The sequence below is a fragment of the Osmerus mordax genome, chromosome 5 (genome assembly GCF_038355195.1).
Source record: "Osmerus mordax isolate fOsmMor3 chromosome 5, fOsmMor3.pri, whole genome shotgun sequence".
Classification (NCBI taxonomy): Eukaryota; Metazoa; Chordata; class Actinopteri; order Osmeriformes; family Osmeridae; genus Osmerus; species Osmerus mordax.
Window position 1 is genome coordinate 12904864 of NC_090054.1, and position 26211 is coordinate 12931074.

Consider the following 26211-nt stretch of genomic DNA (forward strand, 5'->3'; position numbering starts at 1 on the left):
CTCTCTCTCTCTCTCTCTCTCTCTCTCTCTCTCTCTCTCTCTCTCTCTCTCTCTCTCTCTCTCTCTCTCTCTCTCTCTCTCACACACACACACACACACAATGATATTTCCATAAAGTAATATACAGTAATATACTTGTAGTAATACAATGTATCTTGGATTTCTTTTTGTTGTTGTTTTCTCCCTGCTAGCCAATTGGTTTTTTTCTCCATATTAACCCTCTCATCTAATACTTCCCATTGATAAGGAGGACTAAACTTAGTTCAGAAACATTTTGGTAGGCAGGCCTCTTCCAAATTAGGCTAGGCCAGGGAGCAGGTCCTTAATGACTAGCCTATCTCATGTCCTGTGTGACTGAATACAGTAGTTCAGGTCGTGACAGGACTGGAGTTGCCCACTGTATCAGTACCAGAGAGCTGGTATCTGTCTATGTCTGGAGCGTTACCAGGCCTGAAGTCTTCTTAGAACTGCATTACCCAGTACCACATAGTTCTCCATATTCAAGGTCAATGGGAAAGTTGATTAGATTAGGGACCCATACAAAATCCAATACAGTCTTATACTGTGTATCTTAACATTTACCATTCACTCATTTAGCAGACACTTAGGTGACATACAAATGCAGTGCATATCAAAATTACAGCAGCATATCAAGGATCAGAACTAGGTTTTATCCTTAACTACACGTTTCCTGAAGCCACCCCCAAACATGAGGTGTGTTGGGGAGAACCGGTGTGAGGAAGACCCCTGATAGAGGGTTTTGAGGGGGAGGGGGTGTCTAGAAAAATCTGTTGGCCATGGAAGGGGCTATATTAGCCCTGTGTATCATGGAAGGTCTGGCATTCTGGGTGTCTCCTTACATGCCATATACGGGAACCCCCCCCCCACTCCACCCCCCACAATGCCACAAGTGCTATCACAGTGTGCAGAGTAGGTGGCTATTCTTAGGCTGTCACTTCAGCTCATCAGAGCAGGCAAGACCTCTCTTTTCTCTCTCACTCATTCCACTGTTTTTCTGTCATTATTTTCATTATTCTCTCTTTCAGATAAAGTGGTGTGTGTGCTTCCTCCTCTCACCGGGCCTTTGCGAGGCACTTTGGGGAACTATTGTAAACCTTTCATTATTTCAGTCAAGTTACATCGAGTTTTTATTTTCTTTCAGAGGATATTCGGCTCCTGCCCCACCCCCCCAACCCCCATTTTTTGTCACCACCTTGGAAAAAGATCTGACAATAATCCAAACAACAAAGACTTTAGAAGAATGAGTACCTACAACGTGTCACTGAGCGGGCCTGCGCCTTGGGGCTTTAGGTTGCAGGGAGGAAAGGACTTCAACATGCCACTGACCATCTCTAGGGTAAGTGATCGATCCATACAAATGTTCAAATAATCTAAGGTTGTGCTAAGAATGGACTCTCAGACAAGCTATATCATGTCTTTGCTTAACGTGTTGGTGATATTTTTGTCCAATGGGATGAGCCTATGTGTGTCATTGTGCCAATAAATGATGTGTCTTAGCAGTGATATGATCAGTAAGTGGTCCTATATTATATATTCTATTCCGGTATTCTCTATAATCTGCTATACTTGTGTGTGTTTTCTACAGTGTGGAACATTGAGACTTTAGGGGCGTGTCCTATGGCAGGACTTGATATGTGGGGTTGGTTGGATGTCTGCTGATGTTCAGTGGTGTCCAATGATCTGGGAGGCCATTTCTAGGGTTGGTTGTGGTATGGTCTCTTTTGAGTGTACATACTTGTTCTCTTGGAAGATACAGTCTCACACTCCAGCTGGTCATTCAAAATGATTTTAGGATATAGGTTTATTCTATACACTGGAATAATCCAAGGGCCGCAATCTACTGGTTTTTCAACACAGGTGTACATGTGTCTTGTGAGCCCCAAATACTATTCTTTTAGTTTGAAAGACAAAGGGTTCCAGGTAAATGGCAGGATGCTTTGGAAAAGCAATTCTATTGTTACACAAAGCAGAATGGTGACAAGAGAATGTCCTTGTGTATTTTGAGATAGGGATCGTCTTCTGCTGTCAACTGTCAATTTGACAATGTTACAGGTATTTTAAGACATGGAAGGTAAACATAACCAAGGATAGATGATCCAGAATGTATCCAGAATTTTCTTTATTGGCCTGAAAGCCTTCTGTGGCGTGTGCACAGAAAATGATCAAATTGGTTTTAGGTGTTAACTTTGTCATGGAAAGACATTCTACACTATCGCTACACTACCACACTAAACATTCGACACGTTCGCTTTCATGATCGACAAATGCTGCGGCATACACACATACAGGCATTAATCATCCGTTCAGACGCTTGTGTGTCTTTACATTCGTAACATGCGTGTGTTTGGATGGAGGAAGCATGTACACATCTTTATGTGTGCAAATGTCAATGTACAATACCCTACATCTGCGATTGAGCGGTGTGCTGTGTTTGCGGCCATCGATTCTACCATGATAGTGTCTATTGGAGACTATGTACCATGAAGTCTATGGACCATGTTTCTGAACATCCACTGTGTGGCCGCCTGACATTAGAGGAACCAGAATTGAAAAAAAGAAAAAAGACAGGTGTGTAAAAAGATAGCATGAATGTCAAACAGTGGCAGTTGGAGTCAGTCCATTGTGATATGATACAATGGCATTCTGTCCCCCGTCCACACATTACTTGTGGCCAGAGAACAATTTTGACTCCTGTGTTCCTCGAGAAACCATTTCCAGTCATTACATGATGACACAAGCTTCCTGCTTCTTGACTGTTTCAAACAATTATAATTTTCAGCATGAGTAATACAGCATGAAAGCTCTAGTAAACATGACAGTGAAGGGATATTTCCACAGTATAGCCATGGTCGAGGAACGAAGGCAGTGGCACAAGAAAGTAACCTGACTCACCAGATGGTGTGTTACACATATCCATCTGGCAAGTCATCCTCATCAACTTTTTGGACAGACAGTTTCCAAAAAACACTTGGCAGGTGATTGAATGAACCGTCTGTCTATCATCGTCAATCACGGGCTATCTTCATCCACGCCTGTTGCTGCCAGTAGTTCCTCATGAGATGCTGATTGGTCCGAACCACTGTGCTTTGGGCACCAACGGATAACTTGGAGGCAAGATGGATTCTCATGAACTCGCAAATCCAACTGTCTCGTGAGTTTAACAAGAAAGGGAACATGCAGTGAAACCTATCTGACGGAGATGGATGGTTTGGATGAATGATCGTTGCGAGCACAGTGTCCATTAAGTTTCATGAGATGTTCTCAGACTTAAGGCTCCATTTCCAGGAAAACCTCAACCAGGTTCCCATTAAGCTCTGGCTAGGAAACAGGGGGCTGAGGCTAGGAGACTGGGGGCTGAGGCTAGGAGACAGGGGGCTGAGGCTAGGAGACAGGGGGCTGAGGCTAGGAGACAGGGGGCTGAGGCTAGGAGACAGGGGGCTGAGGCTAGGAGACAGGGGGCTGAGGCTAGGAGACAGGGGGCTGAGGCTAGGAGACTGGGGGCTGAGGCTAGGGGCATGTAGCCTTAGCAGCACCAGGCCCAGTCACTCAGCCATCCAACAGGTGGGGAGGAGCTTCTCCTCTCTCTCTCTCTCTCTCTCTCTCTCTCTCTCTCTCTCTCTCTCTCTCTCTCTCTCTCTCTCTCTCTCTGGGGGGGGGGGATCTGCAGCATAGGCAGTATCTGTCCTGTCTAATAATAGGCCACTATTGCTGCACTAGGCAATGCTGATTGTTTGGGTGGTCTGTGGTCTGTGGTATCTTTTTTGGCAACATGCCAGGTGTGATAGTCAGTATGAGAACTGGGGGGTAGTGTGTGTGTGTGTGTGTGTGTGTGTGTGTGTGTGTGTGTGGGGGGGGTTGGTATGAGAGGAAAGGGGAACAAGGTAGGGGAGGCATGGGGTTAAGGTTGTGAAGGTGCAGATCACCAAGCTGCCTGTGTCACTCACAATCCCGCATCTTGCAACCCTCGGCCGGGTCCACACACCCACCAGTCTAACCACACTGGCTCCAATGACACTGACATGTCCCTTACTGTACTGTATGTCAGCAATAGCCCCGGTCGTTAGCCACATGAGATCCCAGAGATCTTACACAGGGTGGCACAAACAGAACTGAATCCTCAGGACTGTTTTACCAGAAAGACATTTTGCCGTTGCCCTTATTCGGTGGAACACTTACCAACGACCACCGACTGAAATGCTTTTAAAGGGGTGCTTTGTGTAGGATGTGTGACATCTGTTGATAATTTGCCATCATTATGATGTTGTCAGTAGAGTTGAGTGTGTTTCCATAGTGAAGGCAGAACTAACATTCCATGCTGAGACCTCAGGAGACAGTCTGGCTGTAGAAGATTCTTCCCATTTGTCTGCATGCTGTAGTGTATTAAACTGGGATCAGGGTTAAGATAGCAAAGGTATGGCTTTAGACCTACCTCAACAAGTTCTTTCTCGATCTCCCTCTCTCTCTTTTGGTACTTTTATTTCTTTTTTTTACATAAATGTATTGCCACACCATATGCGTGGATAACTGCTTTGCCAGCATAATATTTAACTTTTTTGGTGCTCAGTGAATGTTGCTGCTTGGATGAGATGAAAGCAACTGAATGGAACCACTCATCCTGGACTTAAAGCAATCACTGTGAAATGCATTTATACCCTGACAATGTCTTTACATGAACAAAGTACAATATAGACGTTCTCTCTTGTACAGTATACTCAAGATTTAGCCCATAGCACTATTGAGACATTTCCACCGTCTGCTTTGTCTAGATTGTTAATCAAGTTGTGGATGATTTGGGTTTAAGTTGAGGTGAATGCATTTTTACGAGGCTAAAGAAATAAAAACAGAAGCAGATGGCATATTGAAGGCATGAAACCCTGCTGTAATGGCAAGTAACAGATGGTTAGTTATAAATACCTTACTTTAAGGTTGGGATAAAAGGAAAATTGGCCAGGAGAAGGGATGGACTTTAAATAACCTAGTTTTTGTGTGAAAGTAGTTTTGCACCGTGTGGACAATTGTAATTTTTTTTTAACTTTCTGTGAATGATTCATTCACGTGCAAATATTTGCCTCAAAGACACAGCTCATTCATGGGCAGAAGCCTTTAATTTGCAGTTCGATTCGGAATGTTAAGACAGCAGCTATCTCTGTCACTAAATTCAACTTGATACCTCTGACTGTGGGGTAGTGAGCCCCCATTTTATTACTTCATAAAGTCCTTGTATTTATGAGAAAGCACAATGACATTTCCTTTAAGACCGGACTGGTATTACAGTCTAATGTGGCCCTGTCTGACGTCTGACTTAAATGTCATGGATCGACTACACAATGCTAGCTACACCCAGATGCTTCTATACAGTTTTGAATAGCTGGTTGTTTACTGCCATACGTTATGCGGTCAGAGATATGAACTCCAATGTTTTGGGTCACCTGTAAGGGCATGTGCAACACACCAAGGGTTTTTGATGTCATATTATTTGAGTAAAGTGATCTAATCTCATAGGAATTTAGTCAAGCTTCTCTGTACCCCATTAAGCCCAGAAGATAGGGTTATACGAGCAGCTTTCATTTGATCTGTAGTAATCTTTTTAGGACATTCTTTGATGCAGTTTCGGGGCCTCCCTGCTGGTCTGCTCTCCTTGGGTAGAGACCAGAGAATCTTCTGGAGTTCAGGTGTCTGCTTACGGGCCGTTCTTAGTCCTTCATATCCATTGCAGCTAGGTTTTCCATCTTGGATAGATCGGGTAACATTTGGGGATGATGTGATCATCTCTCGTGGGCGGTAGTTAAGTGGACCGCCCTCACACATTTAGTCTAGCAGACTGATATTGACAGATGAACACTAATCCTCAAAGGTGCATGTGGATGATGCAGTAAGTCATGATGGTATCTCAGTTTGAGTGTCAGAGCAGTCTGTCACCCATTTCTCAGGGATATACATTTACATTTAGTCATTTAGTCATATAGAACAACAGAGCTTCTCAATGAAGTTACGCTAGGTGTAATCTGTTTTGACAGAGGATGAACTGAAGTACCGGCATCCTTCCATCACAAAAATGTTGATCCTTCAAGTCAACACGACAGATTTTTGTTTTATAATCCTAAGTGTCTTCTTTGTCAATTTCTTCTCTGTGGTGCTTTTGGGACAGACAGACATCACCCCCCCTTTATATATCGGTCATTAGATTAAGCAGAATCAGATCAACTGTCAACCTGTTCTCATCAGCATATTGACAATGTGTGTGTGCTGCATTCTGAAATATTCAGTCTTTTTACCTGCCAGAGTACATACAGAAATGCTTGGTTGTTTAATTTATTTGACATATTGCTCAGATTTCCTTACCGCCTATTGACCGAAGCTCCCACCACTGTAAATCTAATCTCTTGTCACTAATAGTGCACAATCTCAATGCTGAGCTCTATACATTGATACTGCACCAGAGGAAGCCTTTGGTGGCTACTTGCCATGCTGCAACCCCTACCCTACCCCTAACCTTCCCCCATCCCCCACCCCCTCCTTCTTTACATTACAGTAGCAGACCAGAGCCTGATACACCCCCCCCACCGGCCTCCATTGTACCTTGATAATGTTGTCTTTAATGTAAGCCCTGGCATAACAGGCCCTTGCATTCCAGACACCACTACCCCACTCCCTCAGCACTCTCGTCACCCCACACCACCTACCATCCTTGCCCCCTTTCCTCCCCTGGCCTTTGGTATGACAGCCAGCAGGCCGGGGCTGATGACAGGCAGGGCTGTTTTTAGCAAGCCACTGAAGGTCAGCGCTGCTGGGGCAGATTGTGAGGGCTATAGATACCCACTAGTGCCCACACTTACCCACATACCTCCTTTTCCCCCTCTCCCAGCCGTGTCTAAAGGGGCTGGAGATTTAGAGTCGAAGTATGTCCAGTTATACAGCCATATTTTACCAGTTTCTGGTTTTAGGGGTGGGCTATCCTTCTGATGATGTTAGTTGTCTGCTGGGCTGTGTGTCCTTGATGTTTCGATGTTTTATTGACGCTACTGAGAAGTCATCTGGTCCAGTCAGCTATGAAAGATGGCCAGGATGTTTCCCAGAATGCACCGCTGGACTTCTAGGTGGTGGGTTCTGTGGAAATTCAGAGGTCAAATAACCTTTATTGGCTGCCAGATCATTTTCACACTTTCAAACTCACACAGCAGAAACTAGCTCACATATACTGTATGTTTGTGTTTTTGGTTTCCCAGAATGTTGCCCTACAGTATGACAGAAATCAATTCAATTCCTCAACACATTCTATTCCTATAGCATTGTGCAGCCAATAGTCCTTGCCCTCTACAGCAAAGTTCACATCCATAATTGTAGGCAGTGCATGAAGAGAAAAACCTCTCATCTTCTGATCTGATTAAAGGATTACGTAATGGGCATGGTAGTTTAGGCCATCCAGTCAGTCTGTTATAAAGCAGTAAACAGAGTATGGGGCCTCCTTGCGCTATTTATAACCTGCTGGCTGGCAATCACTTTAGTTAGCTACTGTATTTCTATCTATCTCTTTTTTTCCCTCTTTCTAACGCTGTTCCTTTCACTCTTCTGTTGCCCATCTTCAATTGACATCTCTCCTCTCTTCTCTTTATCTCTCTTATCTAGTCTTACTCTTTCCCCTCTCTTCCTTTCTCTTGCGTTCTCTCCATTCGGTTTGCCCCACTTTTCGACATGATCTTAGCTCTGGCGTACAAAACAGGGCTCTTTGTGTTGTTGTGAGTGCTCTGGAGATTTGAGTTGGCATATCAGCCAACCCTTTACCCACATACATCCTTTGGCCAGAGTTGGGGGGTGGAGAGTTAACACAGATTTTGTTAGCCAGTTGGTAATCCACCCCTTGCTCCTCTCAAGCCTTTTGTTTTGCCTGGTGCCTCAATGTTTCCTCTCCTCTTTGGCTTTGGAAGTCTCTGGATTCAGTCAATGAGAAGCAAGAGTTTGAATGAATGTGGAGTTCAAATGCAGTTCAAACTTGGTTTCTGAAGAACCAAACTACACTTGTCAAAAGTTTGATTGAAACAATTCCAAGGGAACGTTTTGTGCATTCACCTGCTAAGGTAGCAGCACAGATTCCTGGCTCTAGAAATAGCACGAGTATTCATTGCATCCTTATCTAATTTCCTGCTCACCAGTTTGACAGTGTGTCTCTGATGGTGCACATGACATCCTGATAGCAGAAGTCAATTTGACCACGGCCTCTCCAACAACCACCACTCACAGAAGACCACTTAATAACTGCCTGGCCAACGCAATATCCTGTTTCCTATCCTGACAGTAGAGTAGGACCAGCATACCATGAAGTGTATTCCTCAGAAAAGAAAATTGCCTCCCCTTGTGTGTTTTTCAAACAAGCCTTATTGTTTGAAATGGGGAAAGAGAGGGGGAGAGTTGAGACCTCTTCCAGGCTGAACATAGCTGGGGGAAATGATGTGAATGAGTTGTTTGGAAGAGAGTGACTGAGGAACTGTAGATTTGAGAAGAAAGAGGCCTAGCTGATGGCTGAGGAGTGGAACATAGCTGGCTCTGACTGACTACCAGGTTCAGGTGAACCACAGTCTGGCACTGTTTGTGTGTCTGTGTGTTTGTGCGAGAGTGAGAGAGAAACCAACATTCAGTAGATACAGAGGGAGAAATAAATACATACATTGAGATAAAGGGGGGGGGGGGGGGGGGTTAGCTAAGGTGAAAGGTTGCCCGGAGCCCCCTCTGTGAGGCCGCAGTAGTGCGTGCTTCTGAGTCATCGCCATGCAGCTGGCCCCGGCCCCACCTCCGGCATCCACCCAAGCGGCAACGCCATCGTCACGGCAACCTTTGGTGCATGCCGTATGTCAAAAGACTCCTAGCAGTCTTGTCTGCCAATTAGAGTTGACATTTTGTGGCGGAAGGGCCCGCTATAAAATACCAGCCACTGCGATTCCTGGGAGCCCTGGGGGGGGGGGGGGGGGGGGGGGGGGTAAATCAGACTGTAAATCTGTCTTTAATGGAAGACATGGCCAGCACACTCACCACACCTACAGAACAAGCAACACTTCTTGTATACATGTAATTTTATATAACCTTTACCTTCTGCAACACCATTCGTCTTATTTCTACTGGTATTCCTGCTCTCACGCACGTAATAATTCCACCTCAGTGAACCAGATAGATATATTTGACTTCAGTGTGATGAAGTGAAAACATTTCCTCCCTCAACTATGATCAAATTCTTTCATCTTGTCAGGTGTGCCATGGCACTGTCCAAAAACACCTCGACAGATCACCGGCACTTCCACTTGAACTTCCCTAAGGGGCTGTGTCCAACCTTATCTAACCCCGGGTCCCATGGGACAGAGAGACAGCCACTCAGAGTTCACCGGTGTGATCACCTGAGCAGAGGGATTATTCCCGGCATCAGGAATGAACCCCGGGCCCAGCTCCAGCTCTCCCCTTACCAGACCCCGCCTCTAGGGAGCGACATTATCCCTGTGACTGGAGCGCCAAGGACCAGAAGTAGTAGTCCCAGGGTGTTGTGGTGTAGCCACAGCTGCTGCAGTTTAGTAAATCCCATAGATTAGTGGGTCCTTTCCAGACAGTCACTAAAGACACTTATGATATACACTCCAATGTTGTTTATGGTACATATATTCAGATATCACCATTCAAGTGATACTTTAGTACCATGTCAGATTTAGCTATAATTACGGTGGAAAACAACTCCTCAAAGGGCAAGCTTTGCCCCTGGCAGTGCTCCTTATCGCTGATCAGCTTGAGAACAAGGCTCTTTTATGGTTTGTTATGGTGACCTCTGTAGCGCTGCTAATTGGTATCAACAAGTCAATATCAATAGGACTGTGTCACTTTTAATGACTGTCATCGTCATCTATGTCATTATTCTCTCTTTGTGAGTGTGAGGATAGCAAAGGGTCGGGGCACTCGGATTAGCAAGCCACTATTGAACATGGTAGCCACATCTGACCGGAAAGACATTTCACAGTTGAGCTTATCATAATAATGTGCACACAGTCTTAGTGGATCTCTGTTCAACTTGACCACTGTTACGATGTTAGACTGCTGCAGTGACTTTATTAGCCCTGCCTTAATCCGAGAGAAATGTCTCTGTTTCTTTCCCCCTTCCTGATGGTCAGTGTCTCACTGAGAGCTTGGGGCTTGCTGCTAGAGATGGCATGGGTTATACACATCGGAAAATTGTTAGGGAAGTCAGTGAAGGGTGGCGGACATCAGATAGCAGTGCAGGTGAAAGGATTGTGTCATAAGGAACCTTGCTAGCATGCTATTCTACCCAAAGTATAACTGGCCCTCTTTAAACTTTCTTCTGACCGAGGAAGATCAGATTAGAGAGGTAGATATGGAGGAAGAGACACAGAGAGAGAGTTGAGAGAGATATAAGCAAGGGAAAATATGTTGAATAGACAGGGAGGCAGCTTTTCACTGATGGTATCGCAGAAGGAAACTTCAAATCCAGTCTTTTCATTACAGAACAATTCTCAGGGTGACATTGAAGACATTTCTCCTAGATTAAAAGTACTTGTTATTTTGCTGCCATTGTGCAAGTGTGGACTTTGAAGATATAGCAAAGAAAGTTAAAAACAAAGAAATCAGAAAGGAATTAAAACATTTTAGAATGGCTTTATTGAGGGATTATTGAAAAAAGCAAAAGACGATTGAAATGTAATTGCTCTTGCCAGTATTCCGTTGTTCATTTCATTGACATTTCATCCCCTTGAGCCATCAAATCTCTTTTCCAACACCGGCTCCAATTCCTTAGTGGTGTATGTTTGAATTTAATTAGCCCTTCACACTTTTTTCAGTGCTTACTGGCTAACACACGCTCAATGATAACGGAGCTCTCCAGAGACCTGAAAGGATCCATTTGTTTGGTCTCTGTGAAAGAGATAGAGGCAGAGAGAGACAAAGAAGGAAAGAAAGAAAGTAACAAGAGCGGGAGAATAAGAACGAGAGAGGAAAAGAAAGGGAGAGAGAGAGAGGGAGAGAGCGAATAGATAGAGATAGAGAAAGATGGCGTAAGAGGAGGAGAGTGATGGTGATGAAAGGAGGGAGAGAGAGCGAGAGGAATAACAGGGAACAGACCTGAATGAGATTGTCTCCCAGTCCTTCCAAAATATCTGCATGTTTTTTTCCCTTTTTTGGGGGGGGATTTGAGATGTGAAAAGTTCTATCACTGGCCTCATTAACAACTTTGTTAAGACCTTTGGGAGTGTCTTAGTCTTGTCAAGATCTCAGATTTTTTCAGTTCAGTCTGATACTGGATTTAACAGATTAGTTGAGACATGTCAACACAACACTTTAATGTGCTGTTTGATGCCTCAATTTAACTTGAAGGAAACTTCAAAGTACTGAAGTCATGTCTTTTTACACAACCTTCCAGCAGTTTGGCAAGTGTCCCAAATTGATCCAGCTCAACAAAACTATTTAGTCTTGGCGCTTTTCCTGTGTTGCTATACTGAAAGATTATTGCCCGGTCATCTTGACAATTCAGAGTTGCTGTTAACTTTTTCATTCCTAAATCTGTATTTGCAAACAGAGCTAACTCAGAGTTAGCAAGTCAGGGTGCTTAGCACTCTGTTGCTAGGGAAAGGTTTGCTGTTAGGTGACATTACTATTGTACAGCTTTAGTCTTGGCAGATCATTTTGTTAAATCAATACATTTCTAAATAACAAACGGATGACTTATCATCAACAGTGTCTTTCCAGCTTCTATTACTGTGAAAGCCCCCACCTAATCTCTCATGGCAGTACACCCGAAACCACCTGACAGGACCTTTGAACAGTAATAATGTATAAGACATCTCCTGACTTTTATAAGGCTATGCGTCTACTGTGGGAGACTCAGATGGGTCACTCCTTATGAAGTTCTCTTCTCTCTTGTTATATCCCCCTCGGTCTCTCTCACGCTCTTTCTCTCTTTCATTATTTCGGAGTCCCCTGTGTGAAAGAAATAATAAAGAGAGCAGGGGAGAAAAGTTGGGGGTGGAATAGAAGGAAAAAGAGAGGACAGGAGAAAAGGGAGAGGAGAAGCAGGAGAGGAGAAAAGAGGAGAGTAGAAAAGGGAGAGGTGAAGAGAAGGAGAACAAGGAGAGAGGACGGGAGAAGAGAAAAGGGAGAGGTGAGCGGGGAGGAGATGGGCTGCGCCAGAGATATTTTTGGGTCCTGCTGGATTGATGAATGAGAGCAGCTGGTGTGTAACCTTAGGCTGAGCTTACGTAGGGTTAAACAGGAAGGGTTTGGAGAGGGAGGGATGGAGGGTCAGCAAGTTCTATCTAATGAGAGAGCTGGAGGGCCAACCATTCCTCCATCTTTTCATCATCAGAACAATCAGATTTCGGGTGGACTAATGAGTTTGCACCTAAAATTAGACCAAAATTAGCTTAGCGATGTTAGTGTCAGGAATCCCCTTGGGTAGTTTTGGACCTCTGTTGATGTCAACCCTTTCATCTCAAAACAATAGCATTACGGTAAATGAGTCATAAGTTGATCAATTTGCTAACAAAACAAGTGCAAATACTCCCATGTGTTTGTTTACTTTAGTCACCACCCGTGGCATATTGTAGCCTTTAGCTATGATACAGAGCCTGGTTTTCCTTGTTTAATGTAGCCGTCTAGGTTTAAGGATGGATTCTTGCTCACTAGCAAAGAGCCGTGGTGTTGAGTATATAAATCATGGTACCTTGTTGTATGCACCAGGAGTGTGAATGGATGGATTGACACCTCCAGGAAGACTTACTAAGCTGTGCCTTTTTGCGTGAGGGCAGCACATTCCTCACTTGTCATTTCTAATATCCTCTTTTCCATCTAATTGATTGCTTCAGAGCTAAGCAACTAGGAGATTTGCCTTGCTGTTAATCTGATCAAATAATTGAGAATGTCTCGAAACAATATTGACCTTTGTGTGTGTGTGTGTTTGTGTATGCGTGTGCGTGTGCGTGTGTGGGGGGGGGTCTCTTAATGCAGATCACTCCGGGGAGCAAGGCAGCGCAGGGAAACCTGAACCAGGGTGACATCATCGTGGCCATCGATGGGGTGAGCACTGAGGGGATGACTCACCTGGAGGCCCAGAACAAGATCAAGTGTGCCAGTTTTAACCTGGCCCTCACAATGCAGAGGTATGATGTCACACACACACAACCACCCACACACACACACACACTTAATCCATGATGCCAGCTCATGGATAAAGTGTCTCCCTCCTTTATAAACTACACACCAGCTAGAACACTGCGATCATCAAATGCAGGCCTATTAGAGGTCACCAGAAGCAGTCATAAGAAGATTGGTGATTCGGCCTTTGTCAATTATGCCCCAAAACTATGGAACAAATTACCCATAAATATTAGGGAAGCAAACACTCTAGACATTTTTAAAAGACAGCTTAAAACCTACCTTTTTACCGAAGCATTTAAGTAATTTTATCTCAAAAGGGTTTTCCTACTTTTAAAGTTGTTTTCTCTCTTGAACAGAGATCTTATTGGGATTTTTATTTTTATTTGAATTGTTTATCACTTGTATTATTGTTTTTATTGATTTTATGTAAAGCACCTTGAGCTACAATTCTTGTATGAAATGTGCTATATAAATAAAGTCTTACTTACTTACTTACTTACTTACTTACTTACTTACTTACTTACTTACTTACTGTTGAACCCATCTCCTAAGGTCGAGTCCTAGTACCAGCCTAATTGAAGAGTGACAGAGTAGTCTGCCTCCTGTCCCTGTCTTACAGGACTCTTGTTATAGCATTAGAGGAGTTGAAGAGTTGCCCTAGTGAATTGTCTTTGTCAAAACAATGTAGTCGACATTTAAAATCCCATTACAAATACTCCTGTTCCTCCTAGGGGCAACCACCCCAAACACACACACACACACACATACTCACACACATACACACAGATATACACACACACATACTCACACACACACACACACATACTCACACACATACACACAGATATACACACACACATACTCACACACACAGACACAGGAATGCGAAAGCAGGGTGACAGATTTACTTGTCCTTCACGTTGTCCCTTGTCATCTTTTTATTACATTTAATCTGCTTTTGCTCTGAGGCGTGACTCGAGAAGAGTCACCCCCCACTATTGATCTGTGGCAGTCTGATACCACACACACACACACACGATGGCACATGGACACAAACTCGCACTGCATATTAGCACATCCAAGGTTGCAGACAAGATAAAGTCCTAATGAAAAAAATAACCTCAATATAGCTGGGGCACCCGATGAGATGTATAACGACATGGATAACTCCACTGCCATATCATGAATGACTGTCAGTCTCTATGATTGATAGTCTTGGCTATCGACCAATCAGCCAATTAAATGGACATGATAATGGAGACAAAAGAACATGGGAGGGAACCCAGGGGAGGGCCTGTTCTCCTTTAACCCGACAATCAGGGCCATTTTAATAACTTAATTACGTGACCTAGACACAGACCGAAACAGCATAGCGTCTGTTTTGCTGCAGTCTTATCAGAGCCTAGGTTTACGAGCATAAATCCTTTTTCATCTTCTTAGTGGAGTCTGACGCTTGAACGCAGCTCAGGGGCTGTTCTGACTTTTAGTTGGACATTTTCCTTTGGCCTACTTTTCCGATCTTACCTCGGTATTGATTTTACCGTGAGGGACCCTAGACTGGGATGGCGCTATTCTATGTTGTTGTTTTTATCCGGCCTCTTCATCCCTGAATACGACCTGATAGTGTTCCATTTGCTGAGGGGGATGGTTAGCTGTGGTGAAGTGCAAGCTGGGAAAAGGTCACGGTGTTTTTTCATTGCCCAGTTTCATCTCCAAGTCAATTAGCAGCGGTGACAGGGGACTTCAACATGACAGATGGCTTTTACTCCTGCTCAGGACACTACAGTTCTGTCGTATCCCACAGTTGAGTGGCTACCACCAGTTTGTTTCCTGAAATATGGTCCATTCTAGCATAAGTCCCATTTCCTTTCGCCATGGGATGGGCTTTTGGCAACCAATTACGTCTCTTGTCTGATATAGCCTCCGCAAACTCGGTCAGTAAGCATGTTACACCATTTCTAAAAGCCCACTCTAAAGTATCTCCTTTTTAGGCACAGTTCACTGCCAGTTCACCTCTCTGTTTGCATCCTATGGTTCTACATGAGCCTGGCTAACAACCTAACTCAAAGTCTTCCTGTCTTCAGGGTCTTAATAGATTTGTTTGATGTTGTTGGCACTAGAAGTTGATTACAAAGGGCATGTGCTTTCAAGTGGTTAGGGTCGACTGGCAATATGTTCCCCTTGGAAAGCATCCGTAAACACAGCATTTAAACAACCAGTTATTACATTTAGGAACTATACAAAGACACAAATGTGAGGTTATTCGTGACAAGATCATTTGTGACATTTGGCATCTTAAATGGCATAACATTTCTTTTTGACCAAAATAAGAATGAAAAGTGTGAGAGGGGGGGGATATCATCGTTGATTACATTCCTATTTGGAAGAACACGCAATCTCAATATTGTTGGCGAAATAAACAGGCTGTAGTACTGACAAGCTACACTGTAAACACTTTTGACAAGAAGGACGGACAGAAGAAAAGAGCTTCTGTCTCTTTCATGATTGCACGCCTAATGCATGCCGTCGAAAATGTTTTCAAAAGCACTTAACACGTTTTGATAAAAAGAGCATTTCAACTCCAGTGGTTGGGTGATGTCTCTGTCTAGTCTATCTCCTGCCTCTGTGCTGTGACAATGTGCAAATTGTCAATTTTCCTTCCCCCCCCCCCCCCTATCTACACTGATTCATACAGAAAGGTTCTCTTTGCGCCCCAACACCCCCCCCCCCCTTCTGGTGCGGTAGTTCCACCATCCGTTTTCCATCAGGTTAATGATTGCAGGAACACAGGCAGAGGAGGCTGGGGATCGATGAGGCACTCGTTCCCCCCCGCTGTGTGACTGATACAAGAGGAGACCCCCCCCCTCCCTCCGTCGCCCGCTGAGTGTTTACCGAGATTTCCCTAGTCTTCTCCTAAAGGAGAGCTCTCTGTCTTTCTTCACTCTACACCCCCTCCCCCACCACCACCACCACCACCTCTTTTTCCAAATAATTTTCTTCATGGTCTTCCGTTTGTTTTTACCCCAGAGAAAAAAATCACAAGGTTCCTTGAAAACAATTAGCAAGGCACACAAATTCCCCGTCGGCATAACCTGGGCAAAGTGCATTGAGCTTGGAATTTACCTAGCTGGCCTCATCTTGTGTAATGTGAGAAAATCTGAGAGAGCTTGAAGAACACAGGCATGCGAGGGTCAGCAGGCCTACCGTGTGTCTGGATCCTGGGCCAGACCCCTTTTTTCCCATAATCCTTCAGCGATGCCTTTCTTAAAATGGCTCTAATCTCTCAGGCCCCATAAATCTAGCCTGAGATCAGAGAGGTTTACCTGTCGTTCACTCATCTGTAGGGAAGAATGGAAAACCTCTAAAAAGAGAAACTTCCCCCCTTTCACCCTGTGCGCGTACTTTTAGTGATTATGAAACGCTAGGGTCAGCAGTGCAGTGCTATCCCACAATGCCCATCCCTGTGGACCAGTTTAGCCACATGTTGAGGTGTTGGAGTAGTAGAGAGTAGTAGAGGCTCGAAAACAACCTCAGGGCTGGACCTGTTGGACATTTCTTTTACCAGAACCTTACAAGAAGGCTTTGTGAGAATCTAACCGAAATCCATGTATCTATTTTGAAATTGAATGCAGTTATTTCTTTTTCAAATCATACTGTATTCTGAGATGTCTGTTTTTTCATCACATATTCTCGAGGTATTCTTAAGACACAGGTTAGAATGAAGTTTATGCTTTCAGAAAGTAGTTTCACTTGATAGCATCAACAAAATACGCAGTCTGGTTTGAATGCCGGAGCCATTTAGTAGGACTTTTGTGTGGCTGGCAGACAGAATGCACAAGGCCAACCTAATCCCCCAAAAATACCAATTGATTTTGTGTGGTTGCCAGCTTGAGCGACAACCATGGAACCAGTGGATTGTGTATGTGCCCATTTCAGTGTATGTTTAGAAATACTTATCGGGCGCTATTGATGTTTTCCTGATGGCTTTTCTAGCACACACTTATCTACAGCCTTCTTGGTTCACCCTGGTATCAGCTGGAGTCAAGGCACCAGACAACTAAACAGGATGGTGCTCAACACAACCTGTTCACCCAGTAAGCACACTCAGTAGACTTCAAGTACATTGATTCAGACTGGATTTCCTTTCCTGGAACCGTCTTAATTACAGTTCTACTTCATTTCTTGGTTAAGGGGACTGTACAGCCACTCCATGTCTCATTAGGAAGACGATACATGTCCCTCTAGCTCTGTGTCTGCAGTGCAGACATTGACCTGCCTTGTCCCTTTTGTCTGCTGACCCTCTAGTCTGACCCACTTGGCAGTAATACTCAATGGGCAATATCAATGTACTACATCTATGAATCAGTCAGTCCTTCACATCACTTTGGATCTGGGTCAGGGGCTGAGCACTTCGCCCAGACAGCCAGTGCATTAAACCCCGGCAACTGTCGAAGTTTGGACACGCACGTACTGTAAATGTTACTCTCTGAACCGGATGTCAATGCATTGTCCGTGCCACTAATCCTCAATAATCACTTTGTAGGGCAGGTGATTCAAATGTATATAGCGGATTAACTTTTTGGCCCTGCTGACCTGGGAGTGTTACAGTACTCCTATCTGTGTTGCTCACTCTGCTTGTCTCTTGAGCAACACACAACCTGTTTTTCTTTTCTTCGAACTCTCTCTGTCTCTCTCTCTCTCTCTCTCTCTCTCTCTCTCTCTCTCTCAGCCCCTCCCTCCCTCTCTTTCTAACTGGGCTTCTCTTTTATTTAGTTGAAAGCAGAAGAGAGACAGACCATGAAATTAAAGTTGTTTCAGTTAATTTCTGGTATTTGCTTGTAATGATTGAATGTGGTGTTGACTCTTGATACAGAATTGAAGCTGTGCATAGCATAGTTTATAAGCTATGCACCTTGTTGTATACAACCTTGTTCAAACGTGACAAAATTAAATGTAATGGTCAAAATCAACTATTAACAGTTATTTTTAATTGATCTTCCCATATTGTTGCAGGTCAAAACGCCCAGTCCCTCAAGGCAACCCCAGAATCGACTCTCCCTTAACTGTTATCCCTCATCAGAAGGTAGGCACGGGCATATTGTCTGCACACACACACACACACACACACACACGACTAAGTAACCCTGGGAAATGGAAATAGAAGTCCTGAAATGTGCCAATGGAACACATTTCTCCTCCCAAGTTCTGGAATTTAAGTTCTATCACAAACACTATGACACACACTCAGATGCGCGCACACGCACACAAACACACACACCCATACACACATACTATACATTCATATAGATACTCTGGGAATGAATTGATCACAATCCTAAGTGTCAACATTGCTCAGTGAGGTACACAGATAGACACACACTCCAAAACTGAACATGCAGTCAAAGCCACACACACACACCCTCTTCACACACTCAATATCCCTCAAACACACACCCACACTCTGCTCCTTTTTAAGCTCTCTCTACGAGCACAGCCTTGGTCAGGGTCTAGACCCGAGGCGCGAGGAGGCAGAGTTCCATAAGGCCCCGTGCAAAGCTGCAGCATTACTGGGAGGAGGTGCTTTGAGGTGCTCGTAGCACCTCCAGCTCTGGGGACTGTGTGAAAGGCCTGGCGGACGTGCTGGAGCCTGATCCTGCTCAGGATTTCACACTCTGTGGGGAGCCCAAACACAAGTCACCATCAGGGACAATTCCAAGTGTCCTACCGCCCTCTGATGGCGGTATGGGGTAGTGCACCAGTACTGTTCACCTGTCACCTGTGTGCAGTTTGACCAATGTTTCTCACACCCCCGGATTCAAAAGAACGGGTTGTCATAAAGTTAGCAGAAGCCTGATAACGACCCTTCCATTTGAATCGGGTGTGTTAGAAGAGAGAAACCTTAAAGAAATTCAGGCCAGGACCAAGGTTGATAAACACTGAGTTAACCTAAAAAGATGGAGACAAATACTTTGATACCCATTACAGTCTCCTCTGCACCCTCCCTGACCACAAATCTACCACCCTCTCTTCCTCTTCTCTTACCTGCTTCACTCATCTCTCCCTCCCCCCCCCCCCCCCCCCCCCCCCTCCCAAAGGGTCAAACAGCTCAAATAAATGGCAGCCTCTCGGCCCTCAATACCTCCTCCGGCTCACTAGAGGCCCTCGGCGAGTCCCACGGGGCTTCTCCCACCGCCAGGCACACGCCCAGCGATGGGGCCAGGAAGCAGTATAACACGCCCATCGGGCTGTACTCGGAGGAGACCCTGAGGGAGATGGCCATGCTCCGGCAGGGCTCGGCAGCAGGCACCCCGGTGGGGTACGTAGGCTAACCAGCTAGCAGGCTGTGGTGCCTGGTATGGTGCCTGATACATGAGTTAGCGGTAGCGAGAAGGGGTGGTCGGACGAGACTTAGCCCCGTGTTGAGACTGGAGTGGGGTTTAAGGTGGATGGAAGTTGCCCCCTAAAGTAGTATGGATTTATGATGTGACGTATTCATTTGGCTGATGCTTTTATCCAAATTGACATACAGGGGGGGGGGGGGGGGGGATTTCAACCTACGATCTGCATTCAATCTCTTAATCTGTACCCATTTCTATCATCAGCCTCTGAGCACATCATTCCCATCATAGCTCTTTGGAAAATTGAAGACTGTGTCAGTGTACAAGGGCAATTTCCTTCTACTCCAAATCCCAACCTAGCCCCAGCTACTCTGCAAACTCTGGGACGGAGAGAGCCTCAGAACGTTCAGGATTTAAGCTGCTGACAAAACCAGTATCACCAACACCTCCATGCCAGAAGTGGAGGTGCTTTAGCCCCCCAGCCCCACCCCCATGAGGGGAATGTGCAAGGTAGCAGCCCCCAGGCCTGTAAAGGCCCCTGGCTCTGGCTGTGGCCCCCCCCTTCAGGTAATACGACAAGCCAGGGAAAGATTAGGTGTCTCCCTCAGCTGAAACACCCTAGCTGAGACAACCCTTGACACAAGCCTTGACACACCTATCTGACAAGATGAACCCCAACCACTGCTCGCTTCGTGGGCCAAGATGGAGATGAAATTCGAGTGACCTGGGGATGGATCCATTCGTGTCTGCTTACCAGAGAACTCAGCAGCTCCTGTTGTTTACGTCTTTAAAGCCAGAGTCCAAAAGCATCCCTCTGTGTGTAGACTGCATAATGTCACTCTAGAACCACAAGTAGCCAAATGTGTAAGCAGTGTCAGTATGCATTTCCAAGCGATATTCCATGTACTGCAGTGTCAGCCTTGGCAAGCTAACCCAGAAAGCCAGTGCGCTGACCTCACATCTTGTGGGTCTGGGGTTCTCACAATGGCACGGCGCGATAAGGTTACTGTTTCACTAAGAGGTGGGTGAAGCACCTGTTCCTGTTGTTGCTTTAAAAGGCGATGGAATGCTTGGGTTCGAGTTTTAGCCTTCCCTGACCTGGTCTCAACTCAAAACATACCGGCGCCCCCATATATCTGGATCTCTCTATCTGTCTCCTTCTTTTCATCTCTCCATTTCTGCCTTTGAACCTCATATCCCCTTAGGTTAATAGTCAGCCACATTTGTTTTTACACATTTGTTCTTTGAATGTTACCCCTGCTCACCAGAGCTTCCTCTTATTGAAAATATCGAATTATTCTTATTTTCAAATAAGAAAGGCTTAGACCAGCAGAAATTAAAAAGCCTTATTTCCTGGGTAAGTTGATGAAATATTCCATCTTCTTTATTTGGTGCAGTTGGTGCCAGTTTCCTTTGAACCCGGGATAATCTTCACCTTCCTTTAATTCCCTCTTCTGAAATGCTGTTCTTCACTCTTTCGCCTCAGTGATCCGTGACCTTATGAGGGCCGGTTATCGTGTAGAAGTCTTGTTAATCACAATCTTTTCATTTCTCCTTCTTTCCCTTCCGCTGCCTCAGGTTATTACCAACACTCCTGCCAAGTTAGTATCCTCCCACCTTGGATGTGGTTTAGTCGTGTGTGTGTGTGTGCGCACGCACGGTGGTGTGTGTGTGTGTGTCAAAAATAAAATATTATGGTGAACATGCATGATATTGTATCAGACTCTCGGGTGTGTGAAACAGTTGTGACAATCTCAAGTGTCCTGGAGGATGTGTTTGTGTGTTATTTTGGCCTGGAATGAGTATATGCATGCTCTGGTTCTGGAATTCCATTTCGAATACATATGCATTGTCCTAGCTTGCTCTGAGATTGAAGGAGATGCCAGTTAGCATAGATTTTTGCCTTGAATTTTATAGTTTGAACAGTAATGTTATAGCACGGTGCATATAACCATTATGTGATGTATTTTACCTTGCATGCTTCTGAAGCTTCAATTAACTTCAACTTAAATTATGAATCTGGTTGTTTCAGATTATAATTGCATAAATATTTTTCCAAATCAATTGCTTGGATAAATATATATTTTTATATGTATTTGCTGTATATGTGTGGGATTCTAGAACCCTAGCGGAGGTATCCTCTGCATGCCTGAGAAGCCTGGTCTGTATACCATGAAACCTCAGAGTATAGAGACAGTGTCTGCAGTTATGTGAGCTGTGCTGTGGTTGCTGGTTACAGATGGAGAAAGCATGTTGCCATGCAATGTCGGTGCTTTGAAATCCCCCCTTTTGTCCCCCAAATACACATCCATCACCACACGCCCCCCCTAACGTGATCTCTCCTCCCCCCTCCTTCACTTCCCATCGCTCCGTTCCCATCCTTCCCTCTCTTTTCTGTCCTCCTCCTCCTTTCCTTCTCATCTTCACCTTGACCATCACCCCCTACCCCCCCCCCCCCCCCCTCACATCCACCCCCCCACAGCAACGAGTACATGCCCAACTTCAACCCCGGCGTGTTAAAGGACTCCGCCTTGTCCACCCACAAGCCAATCGAAGTAAAGGGCCCAGGAGGCAAGGCCACCATCATCCACGCCCAGTACAACACGCCAATTAGCATGTACTCCCAGGATGCCATTATGGACGCCATTGCCGGACAGTCCCAGGGCAAGGGACAAGAGGGCATGCCGGGGTAAGACCGCCTCCCCACTCACCCTCTCGCTGCACTCCCTCTCCTCCTCCGCCTCTCTTTATTCCTCCTTCTCTTTTTCTGCCCCCCAAGGCTAGTCTGCATGTTTAGGCTAGCTGCCTCTCTTTGTCTGTGCTATGCTGACCCAGACTGGCCCCCTGTTAGCCGCGCTGTGCTCCAAACCTCCTCTGGCCGTCTCATCAGGAGGTCTTATTGCACCAGAGACACGCCCATCCTTCATAGGAGGTTGTCCGGATAGGAATCCCCTGTGAGTTTCTGTTGTTGGCTCCTCCAGATTGGTTGTTGATGGAGGCAACTTGTCTGAAATGTGGGGTTTGTTTTTCTCTCAGGGGATTGTTTGTTGAAGGCTTGTTAAAGGTTGGAAAAGGTTAACACCATGTGGAAATGTTGGGGTTAGCTTCGAGAGCACAGTGTGTGCTGGAATTCTAAAAGCAAGAAACAGGTCCAATACTTCAGGCTTCCGTATTTGTCCAGATTGACTGTTAATGCTATTCACGATCATCCAGACAAAGAAGTCACCAGTCCCTCCCTCATCTTTTCACTGCCTTTCTGTACTGTCACGCCCTGTTCCATCTGCATTTTTTCAAACATACACACAAATTTGCTTCATGAATAATACCAAATGTACAAACATCACGTTTATATTGGTACAACCCCTATACTGAAACGATACATTGAAACAGATTCTTTGCATTTGAAAGAACTCCTTCAGTTCAATGCCTGATTTCGACCCAAGTCTAATTCATAATGTCTTCCTCCACATCAAACCACACCGCCCCCCCTGCCACGCCATGCTGCTTGCCCCCCACTCCCACCCCTGTCCATCCATCCATCAAACCATCCATCCAATCATCCATCCTTGGCCCCACTTCCCTGCACTACCATTGGTTCACAGAGAGGAGGGACTAGCTGGTGGTTCCCCCTTTGCGTAAGTAGTGTTTGTCCTGCAGCCTGTCCTGGAGGCTGGTTCTGTATGCCGAGTCCGTTTCCTCGTCCGTTTCCTCGTCCGTTTCTTCGTCCGTTTCATCCACCCCGATCTGCCTGTCCTCCACCCCGGCCTCTTAACCCCTCTCCCTTCTAACTCTCCTGTTCTCACACTGAATGAAGACTGTCGGTTTGGTTTCTGGGGAATGTTTGTGTCTGCGTACAAGGTAACAATACCGAAGGGGATATGTATGTTTGAACGTGTGAACAGAAATGGCCTCTGCACCCTACATGCAATGATGGCTGACTGAACACGTACACAGAGGAACTAGAAAGTGATATAGCCATAGATCGTTGATGATATGATGATTGATTGCCTTTTCCGCACATCTGTGTTAACAACCAATTTTTCCTTTTGACGGAAAATTGTACTTGTATTGTGTTGTGTTGAATAGCATGGAAATCCCCAGTGATATAGAGATACTTTTTTTGCAGTGTTATTTTTCCTTGAAATCAACAATAACTGAAGTGAAGTCAAATATTGCTCATCTGACGTGACATGGAATCATAGATTTAGTTCTCATTGCAAATTTGCTTTGGCCTTGACGTGTCATGAATCCTCTACCTCAACCTTCACACACCAAACATTCAGCGCCTGGCGACTGAGCACATCAGTCAATGCTCTGTCAGTGCAGCAGTTCAACCGTCCATTCGTCATCATGATGAGGTCTCCTTTACTGCCCACGCACAGGAAATAGGCTAATGGGTAGGCTGCTAATTGGATGGAACTGACTGTAGATGGATATATAGTGAAATCCCATTGGTCTAGATGTATTTCCTGGAGGAGGGACACACAGTCACATACTCCCAATGATGGCCAGCTGAGCGCGCTCCCTGGCTGCTCCACCTTGTGGCCATGCATGTTCCCCCGACCAGCCCTAATCTGGGGCCAGGCGACACGGCAACCAACAAAACTGAACGTTCTGAGCTCTTTCCTTCTCCTGTACATGGGTATGTTTGTTTTGTACTGTATGCATATCTGAAATATAAGAATAATATTCCGATGAGAAAACGCAAAAGGCTATAGTGTCTCTGGAGACGTACTGCTTGACACGCAAGCTTCTGAACTAAGAAGAACTAAACCGCAAAAGTTTTCGTACTTGATAGCACAGGCTGGTTCTCAGCACTCACAGGTTTAAACCCTGCCTTTCTGCGCACCTTGTGCAAGAGCAATGTCTGCGAGTACACCCAAACAATCCTTTAAAGGTATCTGTAACAACGGTTCCCCGATTCCCCCGCCAATGCACAAGACACCTCCTCCCCATCCCCCCCCCCCCGTACAGCCACACCTGCAGGCCTCCCTGCCACTTCTCAGTGTTAAACGGACAGGCCCTCTCTCTGTGGTTGCAGTACGCTCCCAGTTAAAGACCGTCTTGTAGACAGTGCCTCCCCAGTGTATCAGGCTGTCATCCAGCCTCGGGACAAGAACGAGGAGATGGCTGACTGGGCTCGCGGTGCCACCCAGCTGCAGTCCAAGTCCTTCCGCATGCTGGCCCACATCACGGGAACGGAGTACAGTGAGTAGACCTGTTTGTTTTGACCGTGTTGCTTTTTCATCTCGTTCAATTATACACACAGTGTCGGTCCTCTAAAGCACCCACCCACACACACACTCTCACACACACACAGACACGCACATCCCATGGAACTTCAGTAGTTCATGCTTGTGGGTATTTGTATAGTTAGATGTTGAATCAGAATCAGAAGGGGTTTTAATCGGCATGAAGGTTTGACCAAGTTCGATCAGTGTGATCGTGCTAATGCCCTCCCTCTGTGTTTTTCTCTCTTCCTCTCCTGCAGTGCAAGACCCAGACCTGGAAGCTCTGATGAGGTCAAGGTAGGCAGCTAGCAGCAGCAACCAGCAGGTGGCCTAGAAGGGAGGCTATGTTTGAGGCCACTTATTCATCACCATTGGCACAGGCCTGACCACAGTAGAGCAGCGTTTCCTGCTGATAGTTAGCTGAAGCCCAACACACAAGGGACACCTCAAGGTCCCATCAGCCTTCAGGCCCCAGTTCGCCGCCCAACCCCTGCTCTCTGTGTGGAACTTGGAAGGTTTGAGAAGGAGTCGCCATGAGCCATATTACATGACGAAGCCTATCAACGTCGAGTTTAGGTAGTGTAGGGGGTTAAATATCGTCCAAACAACCAAAGCTAATTCCCCTATGGTTTAAAGGAAGATGGGAAACTGAACAGTGTATTAACATGAACCAAATAATGCCAATACCACTATAATTACAGTTATTTGACTATATGGGTTAAATCAGAGCAAGAATGGTCAAAGCAAGGTTAAATAAAATAAACATTTCATAACATTGCAAATCCTATCAACATAGAGTTTAGGTAGTCTTCATAAGGTAGTCTTCTTAAGGTAGTCTTCATATGTCAGACACCTATGTCCATGGTTGACCTTTTGGCCCCCTCCCTCCCTTAAGGGGGCGGTGTGCTTAGTTGCTACACATACGGCAGAACCCCCATCCACACTCCCTCACAGCACTCAAGTCGGTGGAGTGGAAGACACTGTCCCCTAAACCCCATCACTCATCCTGCTCTTTTCTCCCTTTCTCTGCCCCTCTTTTTCCCCTTTCTCCCTCTTTTCGTCTTTCCCTCATGCCACAGAGAAAGGTTTGAGTCAGAAGTCAAGGGCCCACGATTTGCCAAATTGAAAAACTGGCACAATGGCTTGTCTGCGCAAATCCTCAATCTCCCGGAATAAGGGTGGGGGAAAAGGACGGAAATTGGTGGCAACCAGAAAAGATAGAGCAGGTGTAAGAGATGGACTGCAGAAGAGAGGTTAGAAGATGTCCGAATGTGAAACCTAATTGGAGAAAAGTGTTCAAACCCTTTCACATTTGAATGAAGATCATTAGAGCTCTTGTTTAGGCTATGGCAGTTGAGTTCTCAGTTGAAAAAAGCCACTGCAGCATCCGTGCTGTTTAGAGTTTTATCGTAAAGTCACCATATGAGTTTGACATTGTGATGTGTATGAATAAATACAGTGCCACTTGGAATGGAACTAACTAA

General features: G+C 45.4%; 1 protein-coding gene across 2 annotated transcripts; it reads left to right on the top strand.

Moving 5' to 3' along the window:
- The first annotated feature begins 1162 nt into the window (after positions 1-1162).
- On the top strand, positions 1163-26211 carry LOC136943678 (LIM domain-binding protein 3-like). 2 transcript variants are annotated; one of them, XM_067237095.1, is made up of 9 exons: positions 1163-1357; positions 13009-13160; positions 18172-18241; positions 21075-21097; positions 21979-22185; positions 23099-23131; positions 24538-24704; positions 24988-25024; positions 25807-26211. In XM_067237095.1, exons 1-9 carry the CDS (start codon positions 1262-1264, stop codon positions 25901-25903), a joined length of 882 nt encoding a protein of 293 aa, XP_067093196.1. In that variant the 5' UTR covers positions 1163-1261; the 3' UTR covers positions 25904-26211. The 2 variants fall into 2 exon arrangements, with proteins under 2 accessions (XP_067093196.1, XP_067093197.1); XM_067237096.1 differs by lacking the exon at positions 23099-23131.

What these genes read in the sequence shown, in the direction of transcription:
- LOC136943678 (XM_067237095.1), top strand. Translation starts at nt 1,262, where the DNA reads ATGAGTACCTACAACGTGTCACTGAGCGGGCCTGCGCCTTGGGGCTTT. An exon ending in CTGTTATCCCTCATCAGAAG is followed by an intron (nt 18,242 to 21,074) that starts GTAGGCACGGGC and finishes CCGCTGCCTCAG; the next exon opens with GTTATTACCAACACTCCTGC. An exon ending in ATTACCAACACTCCTGCCAA is followed by an intron (nt 21,098 to 21,978) that starts GTTAGTATCCTC and finishes ACCCCCCCACAG; the next exon opens with CAACGAGTACATGCCCAACT.